General features: G+C 36.2%; 1 protein-coding gene across 1 annotated transcript in view; it reads right to left on the bottom strand.

The window, feature by feature from the left end:
- LOC107743771 (TANK-binding kinase 1-binding protein 1-like) overlaps positions 1 to 14125 on the bottom strand; it is a 62599-nt gene that overhangs the window by 28345 nt on the left and 20129 nt on the right. Inside the window, exons 2-4 of the mRNA XM_016557174.1 lie at positions 10579 to 10820; positions 3824 to 3949; positions 1413 to 1517 (exon numbers count right to left, since the gene is read on the bottom strand). Of these exons, the coding sequence (XP_016412660.1) occupies positions 1413 to 1517; positions 3824 to 3949; positions 10579 to 10803 (456 nt within the window). The 5' untranslated portion in view covers positions 10804 to 10820. The remainder of the gene's footprint in view (positions 1 to 1412; positions 1518 to 3823; positions 3950 to 10578; positions 10821 to 14125) is intronic.

The raw sequence follows: 14125 nt of genomic DNA on the forward strand, positions 1-14125 counted from the left end.
GGATTGGCGCTGAATAGCGTGGTAAAGAAAGTTGCAGTTCAGGAGATAAACAGTTAATAAGATTATGCGATATGAGATCGTTTCGTAACTCCCCAACCGGACCTCACCGGACAATGGCACCCTTTTATTTACACCCAGCGTCACTACCCCCTCCTACCCTGCGAATTTCAAGCCCCGGGAGGCCCCCGTTGCTTAGAACAAAGTGATAGTGTCAAAATTTTCCCCTGCGCTGGGACGGCTCGCGAGAGAGCTCGTGGGTGATTCTCTTTTATATCATTAAGCAGAGGTTCAAACTCCAGTCCGAACACCATTTGGGCTCTGCTCTCACGGAGAATATTTATTTATATAGCATATTTTATTTTAGATGAACTAGAAACAGTTACATTTATAAAGTTTTATTTTGAACTGTAAGTCAATAACAATTGGCTGGAGCCAGAGCCAATGGTGAAAGTCTTTGCGCGAGGAGATGTCACATAAGTTGAAAAAACAAATCCATAGATGCTTATAATAAGTGTATATGGCAACACGGCGGAGGCTGCGCCCGCGCCCTCAATCACAACTTGCTCAAGGGACGAGGCCAAATATGTAAACTTTTCAAGATTATAATAGTTTTTTAAAACCCAGATAGCTTGCTGAAATACTTCTGCGGCCGCCTCATCTACCTCAGCCATGCTGATCAGGACCTGTCCTGAACGTAACACTGATCGCGCCTAACCTGCCTTCCGTTTCCATCATTCACCTTCCGTTTTCATTATACTCTCTCACACATACATACATTCTTCTCTTACATACACACATACATGCATTTTCTTCTTATATACCTTTATTATTTATAATATTAAATGTATCATTTGAATACATTTGCATAAGAGGGAAATGTATGAATGTGTGTGTTAAAATATATGACCATGAGAACAAAAATGTATCATCTGTTCATTAAAATATGTGACTATGAGAGCAAAAATTTATGTATGTGAAAGGAGAATGTAAGCGTGTGAGAGTAGAAATATATGTATGTGAAAAGAGAATATAAGTGTGTGAGAGTGCCAGAATGAATTATGGCTTGTACGGCCCTTCATACATACGCTTGCATCATGCATTTTTCAAGAACTCAAATCCATTCGAAGCCATTTGAGACTCATGTTTAAAACTGAGGCTGCAAATGTGCATATATGATTATAGATATCCAGCATCATCCACTTATATGAGGGGCTTGTCTGGGTAATATAAGAGCCCAATTAGATTCACACAGCCCCGTTAGGATGTATGAGAGTACAAGATTAATCAAGCGGACACCTGGTTGGATTAAAGCCTGAAGCACATGGAGAGGCTAATTATCGCAACTGCCCATCCGCTCAGCAGCCAAACTTAGCATGGATGTCATGGAATGAATGTTTTATGAGAGTTCTCACCATCTTGTCTAGGTCTCGCTGAAGGCTGGACTTCTCCATGTGGATTTTCTCATAGGCCTGAATGACATCTTCAAGCTGCTCCTCTCGCTCTTTGCTCTTCTGAAGCTGGAGAACACAAACACTCTTATCAATGCGAGGACTTTCCTTTGGCTTAACTGCTTTTATACACACCTAATGATATTTAAAATCTTTAATTCTCACAGACATTTTTTGCATTTTTACATTTTACATTACTGTGTATAAGAACTTGAATTACAAGGACAGTTGGGATGTTCTTGGGCTGTATAATGACAAGCTGTTGTAACATTTGGTATAAGGTGGGTGTACTATAAAAATATATTAAAAACATTCTCATTTTGTCAGTTATTTCTTGTCACATTTCTTTTTACTGGCTTGTTTATTACCGTTATGGATTTTATATGTATAAGTATTATTACATCATTATAAGTATCGCTTTTTATTTCTCCTCTTTCCTACTACTTGTTTCACTTCTGTTTCAGTTTTTATAACCATTTCTTACTATGTGTAAGTAAGTTGTTGTTTTTTAGCATGTAAGTTTGGCAGTGTTAGTTTTTAGGATTACTGATAAACTACTTAAATAAATAAATATATGTTCCTAGTAGGCCAATAACAATATCAGCTCTGCTGACAGCTGTCTGGTTCTGGACACATTACCTAAATCTTATTCCTTTATTAACTTTTTTCACCACATGAAACTCATGAAAATATTCTGTTGAGATATAGTGCCAAATCGAGAGGTTTGCAGAGCCTTTAAAAAATTATTAAATAATAACAGGACTCAACTAAGGTAAAATATTTTTTCCTTAGTCAGCCAGTATTTCTGAGTGATCCATTTTTATGTGTAAATGGAAAAATAACATGAGAAAAATAAAGGAATAAGAAATTAATTTAAAATGATTTTTTAATAAAATGTTTTTCTTTATAGACAGAAAATTTGCAACAAGCTGAAAATGATATAGCTACAATGAATTTGTATTAACATTAATTTAGAGTAAATTAATATTAACATAAATATTTATTAAATGCTAAGTTTTTTTTTTACAAAAATCTTTGATTCAAAATATATATATAAAAAAAAAAAGAAAACTTGTTATAATCTGAAAATTATATAGCTACAATCTTAATCGATTAATTCATTAACATATTTTGCTGAGAAACAGTGGTATATGATTACTGATGTTTGTACTGAAGTTTGAATTGCTTGTAGTTTATCAGATTCATACGTATGATTAATTTTTGCAATCATTTTTGCAATTTCTACAAAACCTCATATAACTAAGCTGGTTACAAATCAGCAACAAAAAACCAAACATTTATGTTTACAAGGCAAGAAAATGGATGGTACAAGATCAACAAAATGTAATAGTTAAGTGGCAAAAGGGCAAGTGACTATTCTGTCAACTGGTCATGTTGCTTACAAGTTTCACTCTTTGACAAATTGCTTGTCGCTGGAAACCAGTAGGACATGGTGTGAGAAAGAATAAAAACATTTATAGACACAGAGGGTGTTCTGCCCACTATATATAAAAAATAAAAAATAAAAAAGTGAAACAAATGCACTCGTGTTGTTGCCTGCACTTTCATTTTAATACAGACACACATAAGCATCTACTTCAATTATCATATAATGCACCTCTCTGCAGTGATCCTTTGGCTTCACAGATAAGCTTGTTTTCAGAAAAAATAACAGAACAGGGTATTTACTTTCAATTGTGCTGCATTAGATTTCATGATAGCTCATGAATGCAAAGCTCTGGGTGCTGGAAAAAAAGTACGAAAAGAATGAAACACAAGACACAAATCAAGAAGGAAGGCCACAGTTAAACGAGGAGGATGGGGAACAATAAGGAACGTACACACAAAGTACCAAACGTCAGCAAAAGCGAGGGAGGTGTGGGACAGAGAGAAGAACAGATGACAAAGAGAAATCTGGCTCTTTGAAGGAGGGAAAGCTGCTGGGTGGCTATGGAAACACATAACAATCATCATTAATTAATGAGATGCTTCGCCAGGCAATAAGCCGAGAGATGCAGAGAGAGAGAGAGTATGTATGATCTTCCCATTTACACTTCACATCACAGCCAGTCGGGAGAGACAATTTAGAGCAGGCTTCAGGCACACAAAAATGAATGCTTTGTGGTCTAGATTTTGTAAGGCCTTTTGTCATGAATGACTGCCCATCTGAAGTTGTCCTTCGTTTCCCTACTAATCGTATTACCTCTCTAATCTTTCCATTTTGTGATGTGTAATCCAGATTTACAACACAATATAGCCAAGTCATAATATAACAAGCGGTTGTTTGAAATGAGCAGAACATCAGATGAAATACAGTCCAGAAAGGTTTGGGTGTGTGTATTTAGGTGTGTTTGTGTATATGTGTGTCCTCTCACCTCAAGGGTCAGCATGTTGACTCTCTGTTGCAGACTGCCATTCTCTGACTGGAGCAGCACTGTGTCTTTGGGCTCAAAGGAGCAGTAGGAGTTTCTGTCATCTCCAAACTCACTTATCATGGGAAACTGCACACACACATACATGAAAAAGTGACACAGGGGTCAACACAAACACAAATAGAATCATAATGGGTATAATAAACATTGCGCCATTTTTGGTGTAAAAAAACATCATATTAACTAACAACCAGCAATCTGGATTAACAGGGCTGTCTGCACTGGTTTAATGCTGCATTGTGAGTATTTGTGAGCATTAAGTCATTGTCATTGTTTTTAGCACAGATATGCAAATGAGGTCTACAGATTGCACATTATTCTCCAAATTCAGCACAATTTAAGTTGTACAGAAAGCAGTTGGTAAACAATTCTAATACAGATGTTTGTGAAAAACCACTCCTGGGACCCTCTCAGATGCCCAAGGAAACTTTCCATGTAAAGATTGTACTGCTTGTCTTTATTATATAAAATATAAATCTTTTACACACCCAATTTGTGGCAAAAACTATCAAATTAAACAATTGATTTTATGTAAAACTACACATGTGATATACATAATTATGTGTCTCTGTCGCCTATTGTACATTGGAAAAACAAAACGTGCATTGCGCATCAGAATTATAGAACAAATGAGTGCCATTAGGAGACAAGATTACACTTCTCCAGTTTTTCGACATTTTGAGTCCGCTAAGGATTCTCTTTCAGATCTCAAGTTCCTGGGCATTGAGAGGGTTCTGCCACATAGGAGAGGGGGTAACCGTGACAAAAAAAACTATTACAAAGAGAGGCTTTTTGGATTTTTGAGCTGAAATCGTTAACCCCTACTGGATTGAATGAAGAGATGGACTTTTGTAATAGTTTTTTGTAATAGTTTTTTTTTGTAATCACCGATTGATTGAGCTCAGCTGGTAACAATTTGTAATTGTGTTTAAAGTAGAGTGGTGTTGCTGTTTGTTCCATGAGCACTGAAGAAAGCATGAGCTGAAACGTCTGCTCTTTGGTCTGTTTTTAAGACACTTTGCACTTTTTAGCACTTTTTTCACTCTGTAGATGTTAAATTAAAGTAATTTTTGTGATAGACCCTTGCCTTGGTCTAATTGAATGTCTTTCAGTGTGCGGACATTTTTGATTGATAACATTTTCTTGATTTACGCACCTGAGAATGGACTGGTTATCTTTTTGGAGCGTATACAATATCTTTTTTGATGCATGAAAGATCTCTAGCAATTCTGCTCTGGAAAAAAAAATGCTGTCAGATTTCCTTTTTCACTTAGAAATTGCTATTAAATTTCACAAATAATTACAAAGAAACAGCAAGTAACACATTCAATTAAACACGAAATTCTGAAGTAAACAACTGAAACAGTATTTTCCTGTAAATGTACTCGAATAATCTTTGTTTTATTCACAACTTTGAAAAATAATGTTTTTACAGTGTGGGATGGCCTCGTGGGCAGCGCGCCGACATGTAGCGCCATTGCGCTTCAGGCGTCCCGAGTTCGAGTCCCGGCTCGCGGACCTTTCCCGACCCCCCCCCCCTCTCTCTCACCCACCTCGCTTCCTGTCAACCTACTGTCCTATCTAAATAAAAGGCGCAAAAAAAAAAAAAAAGTACTGTATATACTTGGTTGTATATATAAGCATATAAGTATATAATGGCTGCTGTAAATTCAGATTTGAAAAGTTATTTTAAATTATAATAAAATCATAATATCACTGTTTTTACTGTATTTTTGGTAAAATGCAGCTTTGATGAGCATAAGAGACATCTCAAAAGCATCAAAAACCTTACTAATCCTAAACTTGTGAACGATATGGCAACAGTGAAAGAAAAAAATGCTCATGAAACCCTTGAAAATGCCCTTGGATGACCTCCAGATGGGATAAAGTTAGTCTGCAATATATGATTAACCATTGCAAAACATCTATAAAACCAGTATTAGTTATGTTTTAAGGTAATTGCCAGAATATATATAGAATATATATAAATGCAAGTTGGTGACAAAGCAATTTGAGGGGTTTATTATCAAACAGTCCTTTCCATTTAGAGAGGTCTGCTCTTGCATGCTACAAGTTCAGCTCCTACATCATCTTCTACCTCACTGCTGGCATCAGTAGATGCTGTGTGCTTTGATGTAGAGGATCTCATATATTTTTACTCCTACGAGCCTAAAGAGCTGTGTGCATTAGTTCCCCACGTTTAGCCCTTTCCTAGGCAGTGAGCCACACGGAACGCAGAACCCTGGGGCGCTCTCTCTCGCCTTCTGCAAAAACAGCTGTTCTTCAGAGGCTAGCCGTCATTGGTGCGTATACATGCATATATTTGGGCAGGGCCAAACCAAAAAGCTTTAAAGATATCCAATCTGGAGCATCTTCTACCTGCAGCTCCCCTGAGGCCTGGCAGCTGCCCAACCTACCTAGTTGTACCCAAAGATCACATCAAATGAACCAGCAGTTTTGTAAGTTTATTTGCATAGTGCTTTTCACAATACTGTAAAAAGCAGCTTTACAGAAATGCTTGTTTGAATGTTACAGTTAGGAAGTATTCTGTTGTCAGCCATAGATTTTGTAATGTTTTTTGTATGTTAAAGTAATATCCATATGTTAATACATTTATACAGTTACGTGGTTGATAAAAAGCATGCATTTTGTAAAGCAGACACAATGAACATGTTAGATAGCTATTACAGCTTGTGCTCATAATGATTCCAATATAAGGTTAATATTTGACAGTTTTGTATATCAATCCAATATTCATTTTAAGATTTGTTAAAGATGACATTTAACAGTGCTATTACATATTAACTTTAATTGAGCATTAGATGATGGCTAACAATCTAAATATATAAAAGTAGAAATGAGAATGAATAATAACATGTCCAACATCAGCCTATATTAATACATTTAAATATATTTAATATTGGCAGATAATTGACATGATCCTAAAATATTATGCATATAGTGTTTTCATGCTCAGTCATTGCTGTCACTTCTGAGTGCTGATCATCATTTTAGAGAAAAGCTTTCTGCCCAATTTAAATGAAAATCTCATGTGAATGATATTCAGTTACATTTTTAAAGATTAATAGAGATGTGATCTACCTTCCTATCAACCGAGTGATCTAAACAGCATCAGGAGCATCTTGTATTGTGTGTATAAGTGGCTTTGTCTGTTTTCATGTGAGAGCCTGACATGTTAATTACAGAGAGCCTGCATACTTGTTTATGTACAGCTCAGCTCACGTGTCAGCTGGGCTATAAATAAAGCTGTTTCATACATGAAGCAGGCAGACACAGTTATTAATCAACTCAATGGTACACGCTTAAACATAAACTCTGACAACAGTATATATATCAGTATTCAGCAGCTGAGCACTCATAGGTCACAATTTTTCACAAGGAAACTGCAAAGAAACTCCATAACAGTTAAATAAAACATTTGGCTTTTACCAGAATCAGTGGCGTAACTATTGATGCAGAAATAATTGATGGGTCTCCACTAATGTCACCCTTTTTAAGACTACAAGAATGAACTACTGTTCAAAAGTTTGAGGCTGGGAAGATATTCATATTTTTGAAATAAGTCTCCTATGCTCACCAAAGATACATTAGCTGCCCAACCTACCTAGTTGTACCCAAAGATCACATCAAATGAACCAGCAGTTTTGTAAGTTTATTTGCATAGTGCTTTTCACAATACATACTGTAAAAGCTTTACAGAAATGCTTGTTTGAATGTTACAGTTAGGAAGTATTCTGTTGTCAGCCATAGATTTTGTAATGTTTTTTGTATGTTAAAGTAATATCCATATGTTAGTAATATACAGTTACGTGGTTGATAAAAAGCATGCATTTTGTAAAGCAGACACAATGAACATGTTAGATAGCTATTACAGCTTGTGCTCATAATGATTCCAATATAAGGTTAATATTTGACAGTTTTGTATATCAATCCAATATTCATTTTAAGATTTGTTAAAGATGACATTTAACAGTGCTATTACATATTAACTTTAATTGAGCATTAGATGATGGCTAACAATCTAAATATATAAAAGTAGAAATGAGAATTAATAATAACATGTCCAACATCAGCCTATATTAATACATTTAAATATATTTAATATTGGCAGATAATTGACATGATCCTAAAATATTATGCATATAGTGTTTTCATGCTCAGTCATTGCTGTCACTTCTGAGTGCTGATCATCATTTTAGAGAAAAGCTTTCTGCCCAATTTAAATGAAAATCTCATGTGAATGATATTCAGTTACATTTTTAAAGATTAATAGAGATGTGATCTACCTTCCTATCAACCGAGTGATCTAAACAGCATCAGGAGCATCTTGTATTGTGTGTATAAGTGGCTTTGTCTGTTTTCATGTGAGAGCCTGACATGTTAATTACAGAGAGCCTGCATACTTGTTTATGTACAGCTCAGCTCACGTGTCAGCTGGGCTATAAATAAAGCTGTTTCATACATGAAGCAGGCAGACACAGTTATTAATCAACTCAATGGTACACGCTTAAACATAAACTCTGACAACAGTATATATATCAGTATTCAGCAGCTGAGCACTCATAGGTCACAATTTTTCACAAGGAAACTGCAAAGAAACTCCATAACAGTTAAATAAAACATTTGGCTTTTACCAGAATCAGTGGCGTAACTATTGATGCAGAAATAATTGATGGGTCTCCACTAATGTCACCCTTTTTAAGACTACAAGAATGAACTACTGTTCAAAAGTTTGAGGCTGGGAAGATATTCATATTTTTGAAATAAGTCTCCTATGCTCACCAAAGATACATTTATTAGATCAAAAACACAGTAAAAACAGTGATATTGTGAAATATTATTACCAATTTAAGAAGTTTTCTATTTTAATATATGATAAAATGTGATTTATTTCTGTGACAAAGCTGAATTTTCAGCAGTTATTGCTCCAGTTTTCAGTGTCACATGTTTCTTGAACACTAAATCAGCGTGTTACAATAATTTCTGAAGGACCATTTCAAACTTTAGAACGGTAATCTATGTACATGAAAATATAACTTTCTATCTACAGATTCATGTCCTGTTTGAATCTCTCACTTTCTCCTGAGAGAGTAATGTGCCACATATTAAAGAAACTTAGTTTGCCTAACTCTTTCTGATCTATTGAACTAAGGTTGCTCGACACAGGAAGTAGTTAGTTTATTTATTGCTTTATGCTCTTTCTCAGTGCAATTCTCAGCTGTGTGCCAGATATCCATATTATTGCTCACTGTGTGTGTCCACTCTGCTCTACTCTAATTAAATGCCCTATATAGTATGTCTGTGAGCATGTCACTGTCTCTGCATTAATGTGAGATGAGGCAGCGAGGAGCAGGAGAAAGGGTTTGGGGCTAACAAGGATAACCCCATTTTTAACTGGATAATTATGCCATACATAAGACATTAGCTAAAAAAAAAACAAATCCTACACTGTTATAATAAAAACTACAGGTTAATTTGACAGGCCACGGCATTTGAAAATGAATAATTTTCATATTTTGATGAGCTTAATTATGTTTAACAGACTATTTTATCTACAAGTCTACAAGACTGAGAGTGTTTTTTCATTTAAACCTGGAAATAAGCTGGCAGTTTTAAACAAGGAAAGTTACATAACAGTAATTTAAGATTCTGCACTATTTCTAGGTCACTAATCAAAAGTTATTTGTGCTTCCACTGAAGCACAAGATACTTTTTGGATCATTGTCAAATAAAGCTGGATAACATGATCATCAGGCTTAAAGGGGTCCTATTATGCTCTTTTACAAAGTCTTGATTTTGTTTTGGGGGTGTACTAGAACATGCTCTCATGCTTGGTGGTTCGAAAAACGCATTATTTTTCACATAATTTACATTATTAAAATACCTTTCTCCCCAGCCTGCCACAGACGGCTTTTATTAAGTTATTATTATTAGTTCCGGCTTTGATGAAGGTCCGCCTTCCGAAAAACAAAATGCGTTGTGTTTGGTTCGCTGTCCCAGTGTGTTGTGATTGGCGAACAGCTTAGACAGTGTTTCAGTACAGCCACGCCCCTTGCTCTGTCTTTCAAAACTTGTGGAGTTCATGCAGATCAAGTGCTGTTGTCATATAAAATAATTGCGGATGAATTGTACAGCATTTTCACAAATAGTTTTTAAGTGGACTCCACTGTATAATTTAGATTGTATAGGTTTTAGAATAAATGGCCTCCATATGATAAATACATAATGTATGACAGAATGTCGCTATAGAGGAGACAGTGCAGAACAGTAACTTCAGACATTTTTAGTGTTTTAATCATTAAACGTATAAAGATATATTGTACAGTATAAAGGGCATATAAAGCTATATTGTACAGTAGTGGACATACAACTCCACTACGAAACCAAGTATGCTGTAAAAACTGAATATTTTAAAGTTGTTGCATTATTGGAGTATTGGAATACTGTTTCAATCTTTCTCTTAAAAAAAACATTAATTAAATGTGCTACTTGTCATTTCTTTTTATTCTTTTTTTAAATTTGCAGCAATTTCTGAGTGAAAAAGTAAATTCTACACCATATTTTCTTCAGTGAACTGATCAGCCTGCATTGTTACACCACTGGCCAACGTCAAAGGTGACCTCCACTGATATCTGTTACAGTATCTGAGACTAAAGGATCTTAAGGGCGTTCTGTACCTTTATCTCATAAATCTTGAGTTTTCTTTTGATGTCTGCATTTTCTCGCTCAAGGCCGGCCAGTCGAGTCTTAATGTCCTGGTAGGCGCTGATGAGGGCAAAATGGGAGGCAGAGTACATGTCTTCTGATAAGGGAGAATTCGACCAGCCCACCCCACAGCCATCTTCTTTCAGACCCTCATTACCCCCCAGCAAGCCCAACTGGCCCCCGAAGAGAGACTCCATGACTCCTGATCCTCAACCTGTGAGATGCGAGAGAGAAAGAGAAAGATTGTTAATGTGAATCAAACATGTGAGCTAAACAACCTTGGGACATGCACTCTTTCATCTTGAACATAATTTATTACTTCTTCAATGGTTTTGTTGCCGTGCACAAGCTCCACTTCACCGCACTCAGGATAATTATTTCCTTTAGCGACTGCGCTTCTTCTCATTAGCATTGACATCCACACCATTGTCCGTACAAACCACCAAACCGCACCAAACAAAACCAAAGGCCAGTGAGGTTTTCTCTTTCTCAATCATGTGTCCTTTATCTTCTCTGGACATTTTTGGTCTTTTTGGTTACAATGTGCACAGACCACAGTCAATGAAACATCATTAATTATTAAGGAAGACAAAGGCTAGAGATACTTGAAAGAGTGGAGCTCATTGACCTGATTCAAGTACACGCTGTGCTGCTAAGAGAAAGACATCACCGCCTAGCAACAGTCCCTGAGATCACCTGTATAGCTGCCATTTCTTACAAGCTCTTACAGGGTCAGCAAATTTTGTGAATACAGCGTCATGACATAAAATTTGCTGGAGAAAAAATATGCACATCAAAATAGTGCTATCACTTTAATTTTTTATTGATAGGGTACATATAAACTGTTCCGAAATCTAATGAGCTGCCTAGCTGTCTTCTTCTAAGGCAGCATCCTAACTGAAATAAAGTGACAGATTTGGAGCACTCTATATAGGCAGTAACTCTGTGCGTCATATAAATAGTGCCCCTCACACAAACCACACAGGAGACATGACTCACAATTGATAGCAATAGTTGGTTGGTAGCATGTTGCTAAGCTAAAAATGCAAAATATAGCATATACAAATACTGTATTTGTTATTAGACTGATATCTATATATAAATATTTATATATAAATTATATATTTTTAATTAACTTTAAGTGAGTGTTAGAAGATGGGAAAGATAATGTAAATGTTAAAACAGGTGAAATGAGAATGTACAATTAAATATACAATATCTGATAAAAATAAAAAATATCTATATACAGTATTGGACAATAACCAGTATGGTACCAATATATTGTGCATCCCAAAATTTTAGAACAGCTTTTGCATCGCAAGCTTACAATGACTCGGATAGGAAGTTCTCTTGAGTTTGAAACCAAGCTATTGTGTCAAAATAAAACAAGTCAAGTGTACAAACCGCTCCAAGACATGTGCTTGTTGTGAGATTTCAGATAGAAATGCTTGCAGAGGTACAGCTCTATTAGTCCCCTGTGTGTTGCCTTCATGCCATTCAGTCCCCAGAGCCCACAGTCCACACCATGATGAATCGCTCCAGTGCTATGACCAACACTCACTCACACCAGACAGCACTGCCTCAACAACAAGGCAGGATGCAAACATGGGTAGATAACATAGAGTAAGCAGAAAAAAAGTAACATCTTCACTGTAAACTGTGTTTCGTAAGATGATATGGATATGCGTGCAGCATCAGGTTGGCCATCTGATACAGCATGGAGGTGTGAGGAGATTTTACTGCACACAAAATGAGTCAGATGCTCCTTACATAGTGAGCTATTTTTGATCACTTGCGTACCAATGTTCAAAAATGTACAAAGAAGTCTTGGACCTTTTCCTGGGTGTTCTCTCGATTCTACTCTCTCTCTCTTTCTCTTCATCGTTCAGGGTAATCCAGAAAAACACCCACTCACACCAATAAATTTGCTCAGGCATGGCTAAGCAGCATGGCCATGGGGGGAGAGATTGCTGTTCTGAAGAAGGTGTGAATGTGTGTAGGTGGAAGAACATCACTTTAGAGACATTCCGACCCACTACATTAATACAAGTGTGTTCTCACCCAGGGTTCTCTCTGTGCTGATAAGGGGCTGCAGCACAATGTACTTATCTCATGTGACATCTGTGTTATTGCAAACATCTTGAATGGTCATGCACATATATTTATTTCTCTGATAATGAAGTTGAATGAATATCGTAGTTAAAAAATGTTTGGCTAAAGCTCAGCGGCCAGAAATCACCTATTTATATGCATAAATTTGGTAATTCCTGGTGAAAGTGAAAAACACAAATTGTTATGAAAATGTCAATTTGGCTCTTTTTTATACAAATAAAAATAGCATGACATACACTACATACATATTTCTTTATTAAAATTATTAAAATTAATAAAAAATAAATATCTTTAATATTATTAAGAAATATACATTTCTTTATTCTTATTCTTATTATATAATATATGTGTGTGTACTGTGTATATTTATATATAAATACACACACGTGCATGTATATATTTAAGATATATATATATATATTGTGGTGGCCAGAAAGAGGTATGGTCCCCCACAAAGCAGACTGAACACCTTCAGCACCATGGAGAGCCCCATCAGAGGAAGCAACAAGGGCTGGGCCACTCAGTAAGAGGGTTCAGGACCAGGGATAGCTAGCTCACAGGTGTTCACTTTTTCCCCTCTAACAGGGAGCCTCAGCTGCAGGCTGTTAGGAACAATCAACCACCACCACATAAAAGGGAACCGAGAGGCCTCAGTAGTCTCTCAGCCGGGGAGATGAGCAGATGCTGAATGCTGGATCGCCCTAAACCCAAGGACAGGACAAGTTCTTAAGGACGGAAGCTCAGTGGGGTCGTGAGTAGCCTGAACACTTTTAACTAACCCTCCATCTCTTCTGTCTTCCCTTCAGAGAGATTGATCTGCTGCCCCAAGAACCAACCACAGAAGGAAGAAAGGCTTTAGTTACAGTTTTCCCCATCCCCACTCCCTCACCTTATTGAGAAATAAAGAGAATTAAGTTCTGTTCCACCAAATACCTGCCTGGTGCATTATCTATGTGGACAACTTGAGCTAATCTCACCCAAATCTTGTGTTCAAGGGCTTACAACACACACACAAGCAGACTGAGAGAGGGTGAGCGAGAGTGTAGAAAACTTCTGTGAATGTCCGCGTTAATAATTATTTCAAAGCATAATGTTACTTAAAATTTTAAATAAACATTTGGTAGAATAGTGTGGTTCTTGTTTAAATTTCAACCTAAAGTTTAATTTATATTAGATTTATTCTGCTTCAAACACTTTAGATTCTTTAAAAAAAATTCAGTGTTTTGTCCTGACAAATAGTTATGTTTTTAAAATATAATTAAACACACACACACCATTCAAGCAGATGTATAAAAGAACTTCTCTCTAATTTAAGAAGATGGTAATAAATAGAATATGTGACTATATATAACACAATATAAAAATAAACATGGCTCTAAAACACAGCGAAACATTTACTAGTTTTAG

This window comes from Sinocyclocheilus rhinocerous, unplaced genomic scaffold (genome assembly GCF_001515625.1).
Source record: "Sinocyclocheilus rhinocerous isolate Xijiao unplaced genomic scaffold, SAMN03320098_v1.1 scaffold497, whole genome shotgun sequence".
NCBI lineage: Eukaryota > Metazoa > Chordata > Actinopteri > Cypriniformes > Cyprinidae > Sinocyclocheilus > Sinocyclocheilus rhinocerous.